General features: G+C 34.0%; 1 protein-coding gene, 1 non-coding gene and 1 pseudogene across 4 annotated transcripts in view; 2 read left to right on the top strand and 1 right to left on the bottom strand.

Moving 5' to 3' along the window:
• The window catches only part of LOC125866635 (E3 ubiquitin-protein ligase RGLG4), a 24,745-nt gene extending 8,059 nt beyond the window's left edge, over nt 1-16,686 (bottom strand). Inside the window, exons 1-11 of one of the 3 annotated variants that reach the window (XM_049546931.1) lie at nt 16,176-16,686; nt 14,505-14,589; nt 14,056-14,196; nt 13,790-13,903; nt 13,561-13,658; nt 13,341-13,420; nt 12,887-12,992; nt 12,674-12,801; nt 11,974-12,100; nt 11,373-11,429; nt 10,849-11,128 (exon numbers count right to left, since the gene is read on the bottom strand). In XM_049546931.1, the coding sequence (XP_049402888.1) occupies nt 11,045-11,128; nt 11,373-11,429; nt 11,974-12,100; nt 12,674-12,801; nt 12,887-12,992; nt 13,341-13,420; nt 13,561-13,658; nt 13,790-13,903; nt 14,056-14,196; nt 14,505-14,589; nt 16,176-16,508 (1,353 nt within the window). In that variant the 5' untranslated portion in view covers nt 16,509-16,686 and the 3' untranslated portion in view covers nt 10,849-11,044. Of the gene's footprint in view, nt 1-10,848; nt 11,129-11,372; nt 11,430-11,973; nt 12,101-12,673; nt 12,802-12,886; nt 12,993-13,340; nt 13,421-13,560; nt 13,659-13,789; nt 13,904-14,055; nt 14,197-14,504; nt 14,590-16,175 lie in introns of those variants that run through there. The other 2 variants (XM_049546933.1, XM_049546932.1) reach the window with 2 other exon arrangements.
• Nucleotides 2,817-9,697, top strand: LOC125866630 (organic cation/carnitine transporter 3-like; annotated as a pseudogene).
• TRNAK-UUU (transfer RNA lysine (anticodon UUU)) lies at nt 10,243-10,314 on the top strand. Its single transcript has one exon. It is a non-coding gene; the product is annotated as a tRNA-Lys (tRNA).
• Nucleotides 16,687-16,750: the final 64 nt, after the last annotated feature.

Below are 16,750 nucleotides of genomic sequence, written 5' to 3'. Positions count from 1 at the left end.
GGTTGGGGTAACGTTAATTTTTTTAAAAAAACAAGCTTTAAATTTATTTATTTATTTTGGAGGGGGGGGGGGGGGCTGATTTGAGGGTAGGGACAAAATAAATTGATTTTTTCAATAAAAAATTGTAATTTAAAGTTGGAAAGAATTTTGGAAAATGTTTTCTTTAATTTTTGAAGGGAAGTCATTTCTTAAATTTGAGGAAAATGAGTTGATTCGGAAAACATTTAATCCAACCAAACATGAGAAAATTGGAAAACATTTTCCGGAAAATGTTTTCCTTCATACCTAACACACCCCACATGCGAAATTTTACCGAATATATTGTAGTTATTGAAAAGAATATCAAATTACAAGATACATCTAATAATTTCATTTTTATGATCACATAAACACAATAAACCATAAATGATTCGTATCAAATCAAATAACATCACTTAAATTAAGACGATAAAAATAACTAAAATATATATAGACAAAAAAACTGTAACAACAACGACAAGATACAATCACTTAAACACTATAAATTGTAAATAATTCATATCCAATCAAACAACATCACTTAAATTAAGACAGTAAAATAACTAATATAATACAAACGTGTGGAATATAATTGGTGTGCACTTGCGGTCTAAATTGACTTATTTTTATCCCAAATAAAAACGCCAAATATGCCAACTCAATCCTAGTGTACCCACTAGCTTAATTAATTATAATCTATTTATTTGTTAGTTTTATTTTTCATCAAAACTATGGTTCGTGAGAAAAATAGGGGCGGATTCAACATGTTACGAATAATTAATTGCTAGAATCCTACTTATTTTATCTTTTTCTTGGATCGTTTACTAGACAGAAAAAATAATGTATGTAATATTAATTTAATTATTTTTACAGAAGGTAAAACAAGTAAAAAGGTTTTCCGAAAATACTTTCGAAATATTAGCCTAATACAAAATAATGTTTTTATATTAATAAATATATTTTTCAGATTAATTACCTAAATATAAACCGCAACTCTTCATATCTAAGTAGATTGAGAAAATCTGGCCAAACACACAATTTTAATTGAGCATGGACTTTAATAAAAAAAAGAATACTTTTAAATATTATGGTTTATAACTATTAATATGTATAATGTATTAAAATTTCATTTAATTTCATTATAATCTTAAACGTCATATGAAATATTAGGTTAAATAGCTGTCAAATTAGAAGTAAAAGATTATTTTATTAAACAAACTAAAATAAAAATAAAATATAAAACATATTAATTTTGAATATATTATTAAAAAAATCATCAAATTTTAAATTCTGAATTCATCTCAAAAATGTTACGTACGACGCCAATTGTGCGTCAATCAATAGCCAATGATTCTTTAAAATCATTTAGCACCATGAGATATAATCATATAAAATTCCTCCAGCAATAAATATTTAGGATTTTAAATCAATGGAATTTAAATATAAGTTTAGAATATTTTTCAAATATATAGCACAACAAATACAAACTAATATTTACTATACATTCACATGACTCGTACCAAACATTTCTAATTATTCCTTTCCCTTATTTATTTTAAATCCTTCTTATTTGATGATCGATGTTTATATTAGGGTTTAATAAAATTTAAATTTATGTTAAAAAATCCTACGTTTTACTTGTTGAGAGTAAAACACATACTATAGAAGGCCACCACAATCTTTAATGTCTTATTTCTTTTTAAAAAAATGTTTTTTACTCAGTATTTAATATTCATATTAGAATCGAATTAAATTTAAAATCGTACTGAAAAATTCTATATAAAAAATAAACGCTTGTAAAAAAAAGACCCCGTCACAATTCTTGTTAATTGGTCTATTTCGTCTTTTAAGTCTTTTCAACACATGAAAATGTTTAAAGGCACTTTTTTTTTCTTAATTAGATTGTTTCTATTCAAATAATTTTTTTATTAATCTTTTCACAATCATCTAATTTCATGTAATTTTGTCATTTAACTAGGAATGGATTAATTACAAAGATATAATATGTAACTTGTTCCCATGGATACAGCAAATACGTGTTCTTTTAGAACAATATATTAATACAATGTAATCTTTCATTCGTTTTAATTTATTTATTCTTTTAGTTCATTTCAAAAAGTATGATGTCTCTTTTGTTTGGTAATTTTTTAATTCTATTTTTCATGTTTAAGACCAATAAATTAAAGAATATTTTGGCACATTCTACATATAATCTTTAGTTTAAAACTACAAGATTATAAATATAAGCAAATGATTATCCTTATTCAATCAGGAAAATATTAAAAAATAAAAACATTAATTTTCTATTTTATTACGAATTTATCATTATCTAAATTAGAATTAGTGATTTATTACAATATTTTTATTAGGAAAACGATATGTTTTAAAAGAATAAAAAATATGTTTATCTAAGAAAAAGACATTTTAATCCAAAAGTAACAATAAGAACATGATTTTTGGATCAAATTATTAATTTAAAATATTTATATAATTTTTTTTTTTATCCTTTTCTGTTTGAAGGATTAAGTCCAATCAGATCCTTGTCATTCACACATGATATCACTATGATATGATCCTTCAACAATACAAATTAATAATTTATGAAATTATCTAAATGTTGAATACCAGCAAATCATAATTGTACTGGTATTGTCTTGCCTAATTTGTGGGACCTCAATTAAATAAAAACTAAAATGCAACTAGTGTTTTTTTTCTTAATATATAAACCAAGTTCTCAAGGTGTTCAAAATCCACACACACTTCTAATTTGTATACACAAATTCAAAATAAAAATAAAAATGAGTGACCAATCATATGAACCATTGTTATTAAATCGAAAAAAAACATCGAAAACGCTCTATGAGACGATTGAAAGGTGCATTGGTGAATTTGGATGGGAACAATTGTTACAATCCGTCCTCGTATCTCTATCGTGGATTTTCGATGCACAACAAACATTTATTAGTGGCTTTACCGACACACATGTCGTTAATGAATGGTCGTTGAAGCAAGGTATGAGTTCAGTTCTCAGTGGATTACCAACGTCTTCGTTTTTCATAGGTTGTCTTATTGGAGGTTTAGTATTATTGATACGTCCAAACTTACACTTCAAATAATAAGTGTAAACGGTTGATGCCAACTTACAAAACTCAACTAGAGTTGAGGTCGATCCCACAGAGAATTTCTTTACAGATAAAGTTTCACTGTCACGTTTATTCGAATGTTGTTATTATTTCCTAAATAAACAATTACGAAAAGTAAATTGGGTTTGGTTGAGATGTTATAAGTACTAAGCCTTGCAGTCAAAGTCCAGAGTAACGACTAACAGACTATTACAGTATAAAATTAATTCAGTTGATTAAGAGAAACTAGGATTTTGTTCACCATAACGTTAGTTCTAGTGTTCTTTCGTATCTGGTCCATGAAAGGCATTGGGAAGTGATCCCTCAAAGCCCACTTGTTTAGCTTCTTGTAGTCCATACACACTCGCCATCCAGTGACTGGTCTTTATGGAACTAACTTATCCTTGGCATTTGCCACCACAGTCATACCGCCCTTTTTGGCACACATTGCACTGGAATGACCCAGTGGCTATCAGAAATGGGATAGACCACCCAACATCTAACCACTTGATGATCTCTCTCTTGACCACCTCTTGCATAGGTGGGTTTAACCTTCGCTGGTGTTCAATGTTTGGGCTGCAATCCTCATCTAGTTGGATCTTATGCGTGCATATGCTGGAGATATTCCGATGATATTAACAATGGTCCACCATATGCCCTTTTGTACCTTCTCAACACCTTGATCACCTCCTGAACCTGTTCATCATTTAAATCTACAACCAAAATCACAGGTTGTTAGTTCCTAAAAATACATACCTTAGGTGACTAGGTAACTGTTTCAGTTTCAGCACTGGTGGCTCCTCAATGGATGGTTTTGTTGGAGGGCTTGGCCTATTTTTCAAGTCAAGGTCCAATTTTTTTGGAGCATACGAGTGTGCTCCAATACCCTGCAAGGCATTCACGGTCTCTACATAGTCCGACCGGACATTAGCATCAAAGTTCATCAGCACTGCAGCTAAGGTTTCAACAACCATCCTCTCTTCGATGGGTACTCTCATTCCTTCTTCATTAACAGCCTCTATTGCTTATACTACATTCATATCATGTGGCTGCTTCATTGATTTGCATATATTGAACTTTACCTCATCTTTGTTGAGTCTGAACTTCAGCTTTCCTCTCTCAACATCTACCAAGGCCCTTCCGGTGGCAAAAAATGGTCTTCCCAAAATGATGGGAATCTCAAAGTCCACTTCGCAATCCAAGATCACGAAATCAGCCGAAAAGATGAAAATGTCCACCTTTACAAGTACATCACATAGGACTCCCACAGGTCGCTTAACTAACCTATCAGTCATCATCAACCTCATTGTTGTGAGTTTTGGAACTCCCAATCCCAGTTTCTTGTAAATGGCTAATGGCATCAAATTGATGCTAGCTCCTAGATCACACAAAGCTTTTGCAAACTTGATTGAACCAATGGTGCATGGGATAGTGAATGCACCTGGATCTTCCGTCTTCTAAACCAGAGATCTGGTAGCAATGGCGCTGTAATGATGAACACCATTAGTAAAATCAAGACTTACATCTCTTTTCTTTGTAACCAAGTCCTTCATGAACTTGGCATATCCTAGCATCTGTTCCAGGGCTTTCACCAGTGGTATGTTTACTGAAAGCTGCTTCAACATGGTGATGAATTTTGTAAACTTCCCATCTTCAGCTTTCTTTTTGAGCCTTTGAGGGAAAAGAGGAGGTGGTCTAGGAATCTGCTGTCAAAGCATGTTTTCCTAGACCTCTTTCGCTTTTCCTCTCGTAGGTTGTGCTGTAGGCTGAGGATCCTCCAAGTCATCTACATGTTCAACTTCATCATATTATCTGCCAGCTTGCTCTAATACCTATTTATGTTTAGTACCTACAAGAATAGGGTCAGTAAGAACTTTACCACTCCTGGTGGCGATGGCCATGCGTTGCCCGTCTTTCTTAGGATTTTGGATGGTGTCACTTGGTAGTGACCCATTCTTCCTTTGGTTTAATAAGGCTGAGAGTTGCCCCAACTGTTGTTCAATCTGCTTGATGGAGGTGGTGTGAGAGTCCACCAATTGACTCATGCTTGAGAAATCACTTCTCATCTCTTTTACCCTTGCATTAGTTGATTTAACTTTCTGGAGTACTTTAGCCATCATGTCTTCCAGCTTAGACCCGCTGGAGCTACCACTTGCCCGGTCTCTATTATCTGGGAGCACATAAACATCACTACGATCATTCGTGTGCCCATCTCTATCTATCTAGTTTCTCTGCTCTCTATATACTGGCATATCATATTGACCATCCCTAGGATAGTTTCGACCTGGATTTCCAGAATTGTAACCCTGATTTCCAGAGTTATAATTCTGAAAACCTCCTTGGTTCCCCAAGTAGTTAGCTTCCTCATCAAGGTCAATATCCTGATCCTCATGCCTATTTTGTTGTCCCATAACATTCACCTTTATAGACTTGGCTACAATGTGCTTTGTGAGCAGATTTATTTGTGTCCTCATATGTGCCATGTCTTGGTCCCTTTTTTCTTCTCTCTTCCTCTGTTCAGCTGAAAGCTCAAATATGTACCCAAGCTCTCTTACTTCTGCATCTCTACTGTACCATTCCCTGTTATTCTTTGATACCTCATCCAACAGTTGCATGCTCTCCGAGAATGGCTTCCTCATAAATGATCCTCCACAAGCTGCATCAACAATAAGTTTAGTGACATAATTTAGAGATCTATAAAAAGCTTATTTCAGATGCCTCTTAGTTAGATCACGATTGGGGCATTTCTTCAGCTTTTGGTTGAATCTTCACCAAGTGTCATGCATTGCTTCTCCTGGTATCTGCTTGTGTGTACTTATTTATCTGCAACTCTTTTGATTCTGGAAAGAATCGTTCCAGGAAAGCTTCCTTCAGCTCAGTCCAAGTTCTGATGGAGTCATCTAGCATCTCATTAAACTAGTTAGTTGCCTCTCCAGTAAGAGACAGTGGAAACAGCCTCAATCTCATTGATGTTTAGTTGACTCCAGGAATCTCTTGTGACTTACAGATTGCCATAAAATTCATTAGGTGTTGATTCGTATCATCACCAGTTGCATCTCTGAACATACCTTTCAGGTTCAACAATTGAATCATAGTGCTGGTGATTGTGGACTTAACACCTGGAGGTAGTGCAGGTAACACTATTGCTCCAGTGGCTCTAGCTCCATCTAAATCTGCATCATCCTCGTCATACATCATGTGCGCTAGATACTGAACTCTACCCCTTGGAGCTATTGGTTGGTGATGGGGAGGGATCAATCCATCCACTCCTCTATTTTCATCTACCATTCTAGGTTGGTTGTTCCCGCCGTTCTGCTGAACACCTCTTGCAGCGGCTTCAACTTTTAGTCCCTACATTTGTCTTTGTGCCTCAAGTTCTTGTGCATTCGCCATTTTTTGAAGAGTCTTTTAGAGTTCTGAGTTGTAAGGGATCAATGGAGCTCATTTACTCCGGGTACTTGGCATACACAGTAGAACTCACCTGAAAGAGACACAAACACAGAACAAAACGTAAAGTTAGGAAATATAACTACAAATCGAATAAAGCTAGTAAAATACTTCTGAATTGAAATTCCCCAGCAGCGGCGCCAAAATTTGATACGTCCAAACTTACACATCAAATAAGAAGTGTAAACGGTCGATGTCAATTTATAGAACTCAACTAGAGTCGAGGTCGATCTCACAGAGAATTTCTTAATAGATAAGGTTTCACTGTCGCATTTATTCGAATGTTGTTATTATTTCCTAAACAGATAATTACGAAAAGTAAATTGGGTTTGGTTGAGATGTTATAAGTACTAAAACTTGCAGTCAAAGTCCAAATTAATGACTAACAGACTATTACGATATAAAATTGATTCAGTTGATTAAGAGAAACTAGGATTGTGTTCACCATAATGTTAGTTCTAGTGTTCTTCTGTATTTGAGTTTCAGGCAATTCAATGTTTACACAATTATTGCGAATTAATTTTCATCTAACACTTCTCAGTCTAAGTAGACAACTTCCACTCATGTCCTCTCAGACCTAGAGTGTTACTAACATTGACTTTCGCTTACAATGAGTTGATGTTAAAGTTCTTTTTTCTCGAACTCAAACTTTAACTCCAATTCGTTAGATTAGTTCAGCTTTTTCCTAACTGGTAGTTTTCTCTCGAACAAATACCAGATACAGGCTCAATCTAATATGTGCACTCATCAGATTGCAAGAATCACGAAAGCTAAAACTACAAATTGTAACCACTGAATGCATTTCACTCGTTTTACAAAATTACGATTAAAACTACGTCATGGATCCAACAACTCCAATTATGGTATTTAGCCCCTCATGTTTTCACGTAAACAATCAGCAATAAATAATGAAAAACATGTTAAAAAGTACTTATGAGAAGAATCAGCAAATCAATAATCACTTTGATAATTTGATAATTCGAATCCATACTTCAAACTCGGATTAATATCCAAAATCGAAAATCAAAGTCTAAAAATAATAGAGAGTAGTTCGTCGTCCAACGCAAGATAGATAATAATGATATAAAAATGACCTAATAAATTCAAATAATTGTTTTAAAACAGAGTCCTAATTGAAATAGGACTGAAATTTCGAACCCTTCACGCCCACTTTTACGGCTCGCACTGTGGTCTTCCCTTTGACACTCCCCCAAAGTTGCTCTTCAAACTCGATCACTGGAACTTGCATCACGGACGAGACCATGGGTCGTCACAAGGACCACGGCCCGTGAAGGCGTCCGTGGTCTTTACTTAAATTTTTTTTACTTTTTATCTATCTCACATGTACAACACATCCAAAAACATTATATCCACATAAATGCACTCGATTCTAGTATTAATTCTTAGTTTTCAAGCAGCAAATTTGCCACGATTTTGCGGCACACCAATTATCCACTTTGGCTGACACAAAACTTGGACCAAAAAACATGTTGATTTTTTCATGTCTTGTCATGTCAGTTGCCAAAACCATAACATAAATTTCAACAAATATTTGGATTTACTCATTTTTGAGGTTTTTGAGTGGATTTGGAGGGGATACTATTGGGACTTGTGCGCTTGTTTTGTCAACAGAGTTAGTAGGAAATCAATGGCGTGGACAAGTTGGTATAATTGGTTTTGTTTGTTTTACTATTGGTTTTCTATCACTGCCAATTATTGCTTTTTTGAATAAAGAGTCTTCATGGAGAGTGTTGTATTTGTGGACATGTTTTCCATCAATTTTGTACTCAATTTTGGTATATTTTTTGGTTTGTGAATCACCAAGATGGCTTTACGTAAGAGGGAACAAAGAGGAATTTGTGTCAACTTTGAAAAGTATTACAACAAGGAGTAGCTTGACACTGAGCTTCTTTGGCTCCTTTTTTGAATTTGAAGATCAAGAACATGATAATGTAGGTTATTACTCCCTCTATCTGTTTCAGTTTGTTTGTTTTACTTTCCTTTTTAAGTCCTTTTAATAAAGAATGTCACGTACTCTTTACGTCCAATATTCTATCTTAATTACTATCAAATATTTATCGAAACACACATCATGAACTATCGGTTGTTCCATTTTCCTACTTGAAATATCATCATCGTTCTGGAATAGAAAAAGGGAACAACTAATAGTTGAAGTGTGTTTCAATAAATAATTGGTGATAGTTCAAGTATGAAACTTGAATAACTAAGATACTTCAGGTGTATTTTTTATCCTTCGCACTTTTCTTAAAACTTTGTGGAGGAGTCAAACTAATTAATATAACAAATTGAAATAAATGAAGGGAGTACTTCATTAATGTGTTCAAACCCCTCTCTATTTTCTTTTTTTGTGCTTAAACTATATATTTGAGCAAGTTAAATATATCGTCATTGTATGAACATGTTGTAGCAAGTAACTTATCTTATTTTCTAACACAGAACTCGAACGAGTCATCAACAATCAATCTCTACTCAGCTATCAAGATGTTGATTGAAAAAAAATGGGCTTTCAGACGACTTATATCGGTTATGTTGGTTGGTTTTGGTATACGAATGGTATATTATGGGATGCCATTAGGTGTTGGAAATTTACCTTTTAATCTATACCTAAGTGTTACACTTAATGCACTATCAGAATTGCCAGCATCAATAGTAACATTTTTCCTAATTGGAAAATCAACGAGGAAAAAATCACTATTAGTATTTGCTATGTTAAGTGGAATATGTAGCATAGGTTGTGTAATAGTACAAAATGATGATTTTAAAGTGTTACAAATGGGGTTTGAACTTTTTTTCATTTTTTAGTGCATGTACTTGTTTTAATGTTTTGTTAATTTACACTGGAATTGTTTCCAACATGTGTTAGAAATTCAGCAGTGTCAATGGTGAGACAAGCATTGGTACTTGGTGGTGCAATTAGTCCAATGTTAGTAGCTTTTGGGAGGAAAAATAGATGGTTTTCTTATGGAGTTTTTGGGATTTGTATAGCAATTTGTGGATTGTTTGTGTTGTGTTTGCCAGAAACTAAAGGAAGGACATTGAGTGATACTATGGATGAAGAAGAGTACAAGGAAAGTGTATTTGTTTGCTAATCAATGTTGTAAAAGTATGTATTTTGAGTCGAGAGTCTATCAAATTAAGTCTTTCTATCTCACAAAGGTCTATGTACATCTCATTCACCCCAGACTTCACTTATGGAATTCTATTGAGTTTGTTCTTGTTAATTGTTGACATTTTTCAATAAAATTTTGAATCGATGGTCTATCAGATTCAGTTTTTCTGTCCCACAAAGGTAGATGCTAAGTCTGCGTACACCTGACTCAGAAATTTTTATTTTATCATTAATGAAATATATTTAAGATCGATCATAAGTTTTAAGTATACCCTGCATATCAATGTCAATCTTGCTTTCGTTCATAACTCCATGCTTAAGTTAAACACAATCAAGAAAATATAATTTTTATTCAAAAAAAAATAAGGCAAATTAATTTTGTACAATTAAATGGAATATGCAATCAAACTGCAAATATGGAAAATATTTAGATCTCAATACAACTTGATTTATGTAATTATCTTATCTAAACTTGTTAATGATATTATTCTATAATTATAATTAAGAGTTATTGTAATCGACAAAGCCGTCTTAGCTCAGTGGTAGAGCGCGTGGCTTTTAACCACGTGGTCGTGGGTTCGATCCCCACAGACGGCGACAGTTTTATTTTTACCTTTTAATGTTAATTTCTTAAATTAATAAAACCATATCAAAGCAAATATAAAACATATATCAATTTTGTCATCGTTAATTCAGTTTTTCGATTTATAAATAACTTCATAGAATTTCTCTCTGACGAAAACTCGTCAACTTATCTTTTTACTATGGTGAATATAACTTTCTTGGATTATGAAAAACAAAAAAGTTAACATATTTTAGCATATAAGATTGGAGGGTGGTTATCCACACGGATGACCCGAGATCGATTCCCCCTCAATGCCCGAGATCAATTCCCCCTCAATGCCTTCTGATCGAGCTTGTCGCATAGATCTTGTCTAGTGCGGTTTACATTCCCTGTGTGATTTGCAAACTATTACATAGTGAAGAGTTTACCCAGTGCGCACAAAGTGCTCACCCGAGGGGCAGAGGTTGTAGCCGCTATGGATTATCCTGGGGTTCAAAAAAAAAAAAAAAGATAGTAGAGTTTTAACTAATATATACTAACAATGAACAAAAAGTTATACACTATCATACCACCAAATAGACATCTATAGATAATATTCCAACAAACGTAGAATTTATGATTTTGAAATTAAGGTAAGTTGCCTGCAACAATAGTAAGAGTGACGTGATAATGTAAAAATTCTTTACATTATCGACATATACAAAGTTAAATTCGAGAAATATATACATATATTTACATACACCGTTCATTGAGGTTGCAATTTCAAGTGTATAACCGGATACGACTAGTTATTCGTCGACGGCAAATGGGACAATCTGATACTTTTGGACCACATTCTCTGCAGGTCTGCATTCAATTGATCATCAAATTCATTAAAACCATACAAGTAGCGAGTTGAATTCTCATATGGTCACTTGACTAAAAATTATTATCTCAGAAAGTTACTTTGTTTGTCGAAGAAATATGGAATCAAGACGAAATGTTACTTTATGAGATAATAATTGTTAGTTGAGTGACATATACGAGAAATCGATAGAGGAGAGAAATGAAAATCATCCTATAAATTGAATAGTAGAGGAAAGGAACTCACCATGTGTCCACAACCAAAAGCCATATCCTTAGTACCAGTTAGACAAACCGGGCAAGCCTTCATTGTGAACAAAGAAAAAAATAAGTGATCAATTGTCCAAACACTCTATTAGCAATAACGTACTAGTGTAATCTCATAAGTGAGGTTTGGGAAGGGAAGTCTATACGCAGACCTTACCCCTACTTTGAAAGGTAGAGAGGTTGTTTCCGATAGACACTCGACTCAAAGAGAAGCATTTCAAAGCAGTTCGACAAAAAGAAAATAACGGAAGTGAAGAAGCCATGACAAAATATTAAAGAAAGCATGACAAATTAGTCTTGAAAGGAACAATAAATACAAAATAAGACAAGAAACAATAAATAGTAACAAAACTCTAATAACAAGAAACTACCAGATAAGCGAGACAATACTTAACTACCTACTACCCTAATCCATGTCTAAGGTCTCCATCACTCAATTACCTCACAAAAAGAGAAATGACATGTTCAACATGAGAAGCACCAAAGGCAGTATAAAAATCTCAACGTTCTTATTATTAAGTGGAAACATGAATCGAAATTTCACGTATAATTTCAAAACCAAGAAATATACAAGGTCTTACTTGATTCTGTTCATTTTGCGGCGATCCTGAAAAACTGCTTTGATGTCGAGTTGGGATTGCCATACGGCGACTGTAAGGAATTGGTGGTGGCCTTGGAACTACCTTCTTCGCCTTACCTGTCCTTTTTCTATACAAGAAAATTACAAAATGAGTAACAAGTACAATGAAGACAGTTATAGAGTGTAAGGATTAATTTCAAGAGCATTAGTGATATTGCAGCCAAGTTTGTTTTCTCACACATCCACCAGGACATTTATATTTGCTTTACTTGAGTCGAGGGTCTAATGGAAACAGTCTCTCTACCTTCACAAGGTAGGGGTAAGGTTTGCATATATCCTATCCTCCCCAAACCCCACAAGTTACGGAAACAGTACTTACTACTGTCACTTAGTAAGTACTCTGTGTTTTTTCTTTTTTACTTTTTTACTTTTTAGTGTTCTGTGATTGTTAATTTTATTTTTTATTATACATAGTGAGGGGGAGAGAGAGGTACCGAACCATCAGGAATAAGGTGAAAGTTCAGGTAACCAACTAACTGGCATACCATGATTTCCCGTGTTTAATGGTTTAAGAATCACATTTTTAGGACTTAAACTAAGAAGGCGAAAAAAGTCTACTTCAGAATATAAGGCATTTTGTTGAATAACATGTATAAACTGATGTGAGATGCTAATAGTAAAGCTAGTAATGTGTTCCATACCCAAGCAGACCAAGTTCTCTAGCAGCTTTATATTGGATAGGGATCTCCATGAGTGCAGCAAGAGCAAATGCAGCTTCTTTTTCCGAATCACTTGTATTTTTTTTCATGATAGCAGTAAAATTCACAAACTGCACATGAAAAAAGGATTGTAAGAAATAATGTCTGTTTCTACTGACGATTCTATATGTAACTTAAAATATACTAGAATTATACCTGAAAATTATCAAACTCACGAGCAGGTATGCGGTCATCAAATTTTTGCATGTCTTCCCAAGGTCCGTCACCAACTCCAACAAGAACAATAGAGAGAGGATACATGCTGGGAACAAATGCTAGATGTTTGAGATTTTTATTTTTTTTTGTAAATAATTCTTTTAGAAAGTGAGTTATCAGAAAACATTTTAAGACAGTGTCCACAAAATCAATGTTCTTGGAAGATATCTCCTTGCCAAGATCAAATATATTACGTTGCTCCAGAACATGCAATAACAAGTATTTTCCAGCACGTCATTGGTTTATTGTTACTGCTTCACAACACATTGTTCCATGGTAACCTTATATTTCATATAGCTGAAGGTTTCGACAGCCCAAGGTAACCTGACTTATCTGCATTGAGTGGTTTGAAAATGAATTACAGCAACAAGAAAATACATCTATGCCATTATACCTTGCAGTAACGATAGATTTAATCGTGTTTTCTTCTTGTTGGCTGAGTTCCGAATCACTGGTATTGACACTCCTGGTAACCTATAGGACAAGAGGAAGTGTCAACACTTTACAGCAAGAAGTGTATGACTATCGTTAACAAGGTTCCACATATGTGCGTGTGCATGCAGATGAGTTTTGTTTGATTAATGGAGGGGGTAGAGATAGAAGCATTTAAGAACCTGGCCATCAGCAATGATAACCAAAACATGGTATTGTCCACCAGTTCTCTCTACTATATCTACTGCAGCATCTACTACTGGCCCGTAAGATGTTGGCCCTTGAACATAAAAGGACATAATCAGGACGATCACATTGACGTGGTTCAGACAATAGGTTGCTACGTTTAAAGGAAAAGGTGAAATGAAGGAAGTGATTTGCATAACTTTGCAAATTAGAATAGAAGGATACCAGATAATTGCAGATTTGGAACTATTTTCTTGTAGCAAGCTAGGACTTCTTCAAAGCCATGGCAAGGAGAGTGATCACTATGAAAGCTAAACACGTCTTGATCATGCGTCGTCGCTACAACCCAAAAATGAAAAAAAAAAAAAAAAAAGGAGTTTGACGGCAAATCAAAAAGCCAACAGAAGATCAAAAAGACAAACATGATAGTGAATGCCGAAACAGCAGAGTAAGTATAGTCTACACACAGAAATTTTAGGAATGGAGCGTACCATCACCAAACCCAAAACAAGGAATTAAATTGTCTTCATCAAATGGAGACAATGTCTTTCCAATGATAGATATGGCTTTCTCATATGGATTGACTGAGTTGCCTATAGCATGCAAGCTCTTGTTGTTGAACGAAACTTTACCTTCAGAAAGAAAACAAATAATTTTACCTTCAGAGTAAACAATCCAAAGAACATCTAATCACACACAAAAAATGTTGAAAACAGTACAGTGGAACAAGTGAACTAGCAAAACTAAGATGAAAGTTGGATAAATCAATTTTCATTCTATTTGTTCTGAGGTATTCGACTTGGCACAAGCTGTTTGCTATTGCCACAAACATCAGGAAAAGCTAAATTTTAATGGTCACAGTACATTCACAACTACCATATGCTACTGCCACCTGAGGATTTATACTCAACTGACCAAGAAATTCAACTACTCAACTAACCTGTCCATTCGTTACTTTTCGTGAAATCAATCCCAATAATCAAATTTGATGACTCCAACCCTGATTCTCTCAGAGCTAAAGTGACCTGAAAGTGAAGTGGTGATTCAGAAATATTAGATTTACAGCAAGCAACAATATATTAATAAACGGGCACTTATACCTAACAGTAAACAGGTGCAGTATAATAGATAACTAGATGAAACGTTGTTGTCCTTCCCCGGATTTAGTCCTTTTGACATTTTCTGAATTTGACACTGAATATACAGAAGCCTAGTGTTGCCATGAGCTCAATTTTCATTCTACTACAGCATTTTGTAAAACGATCTTTAGATTGCAGCCTCCCGAAAAAGGAAGTACACATAAATTCTATGTGAGATCTCCTAATACCTCTACTCTTGGTCTTTCTACCTGTCTAAATAATTAGAACCAGAACAGATGTTTAATTTCATCCTTGACCACAATTTTTACCCTTGACTAATCGTTTCAACTATCGTAGTTTACATCTAGCAATACACTGCATACAAAACTCCATACACTATAGGTTTATAAAGATATAATCATGTGCATGGTACATAAGCATTTTTCCCATCAAGCTTTTCAACTTGTATTAATAGAGATAGAGTGTCTTAAAAACTATCAAATATGAGTTTAAAAAGAAGTTGCCAACTTATTGCTCCCTCTTTTATTCCATATTTTTAGTTTGATAAAAAAATATACTCCATTTGTTTCAATTTGTTTGTCTGGTTTTGATTCAGCACGAAGTTTAAGAAACTTTTGAATGTTGTGGTCTTCAACTAAGGACACGTAGGTTGTACCAAAATGTCTACTAATCTTGTGGTCTTGAATATATCGCTTGGAAAATTGGAATTATAGAGTTCCCAAAAAAGGAAAAGAGACGTTCTTTTTTTAAACGGACTTAAAAAGAAACAAATTGAAACGGAGGGAATAATCTTGTGCTCTTAAACATGTCATGTGAAAAGTTGAATTTGAGTAGTCATCAAAAAAAGGAAGAGACATTATTTTTAAACGGATTAAAAAGGAAAGTAATACAAATAAACTGAAACAGACGGAGTAATACATTACTGGAGGAGAACTATTAGGTAAATCTGAAGACAAATATACTATGTACCGATGGAAAATAGCAAGTACCCATAAAATTAGTCGAGCTGCACAAAAACTAGCCTAAATACTACAGCTATTTAAAAAATATATTTTTGTAAAGAGACAAGGCACAAGTACTTAGAGTATAACTGAAATTCCAGACACACATCTTAACTAAACTAAGGTCCTATTGACTTCTCGAACTCTTTTTTTTTTGTAATTTTGTACACCTTCTGACTTACGTGACACACTTCATGTCTCCACATAGTTGAGACGCGTGAGAGATGTTTGGACAAAAAAATGGATTCGGGTAATAGCACCTTAATTTAGTTTAAGTGTGTCTATCATTATAACATTATCCCTCTTGTAAACTTAAAAATGTTCATTTTACCTAAATAACATGCTCTAATTCTAGAGATAAAAGACGTTTTAAGAAACGCCCAAAATATTATTTATGTTTTCAAACTCAATATCTAGTCAAATACAAAGCTCATTTCGATGTACAAAACATTAGTATCTACTTTCACGACTCGATTCACATGGCATAAATAAAAGAGTTCGAGCAAAAACCTGATCAACTGATTTGAAATTATCCGGAATATAGTAATACTTGTTATTCTTATCCTTCATCATCTTTTCCGTTTCCTTTTTACTGCAATTACTCGAATCCTTCTTCGAATTCACAGAACCCGGTTCCTTTTCACTGCAATTACTCGAATCCTGATTCCAATTCACAGAACCCGAACCGGAAGACAAATTCTTCACCGGAAATGAACTAAAATTCTCATTAATTGAAGATTGAAAAGAAGAAATCTCCCGACTCCTCGTTCCTCGAGAAGAACTGCAATCACTACTACTTCGACTACTCTTTTTATGAAATGTAGATCTGAAAATGTTACCCATTTTTGTTCATTTGAGTGAATTTGGGGACCGTTAAAGGAGATAAGGAAGGAATTTGATTCTTAGTACAAAGTGGAAGGCATTGGATTGGATTGGTGGAGCTAAAAGGTACCGTACGCCATTAATAAATGCTTTCAGTATTGTTGAAAGGGAAAGTGATTCCTCCACTAACAGTTTCCACGAAACTACACACTGTTTTAAGTGTGATAAATACTCGTGTTATATATGGAGGGAAATCGTCCAAA

This window comes from Solanum stenotomum, chromosome 6 (assembly GCF_019186545.1).
Source record: "Solanum stenotomum isolate F172 chromosome 6, ASM1918654v1, whole genome shotgun sequence".
NCBI lineage: Eukaryota > Viridiplantae > Streptophyta > Magnoliopsida > Solanales > Solanaceae > Solanum > Solanum stenotomum.
The sequence above is the reverse complement of the archived record's forward strand: the minus strand, read 5'-3'. Positions and strand labels throughout refer to the sequence as shown.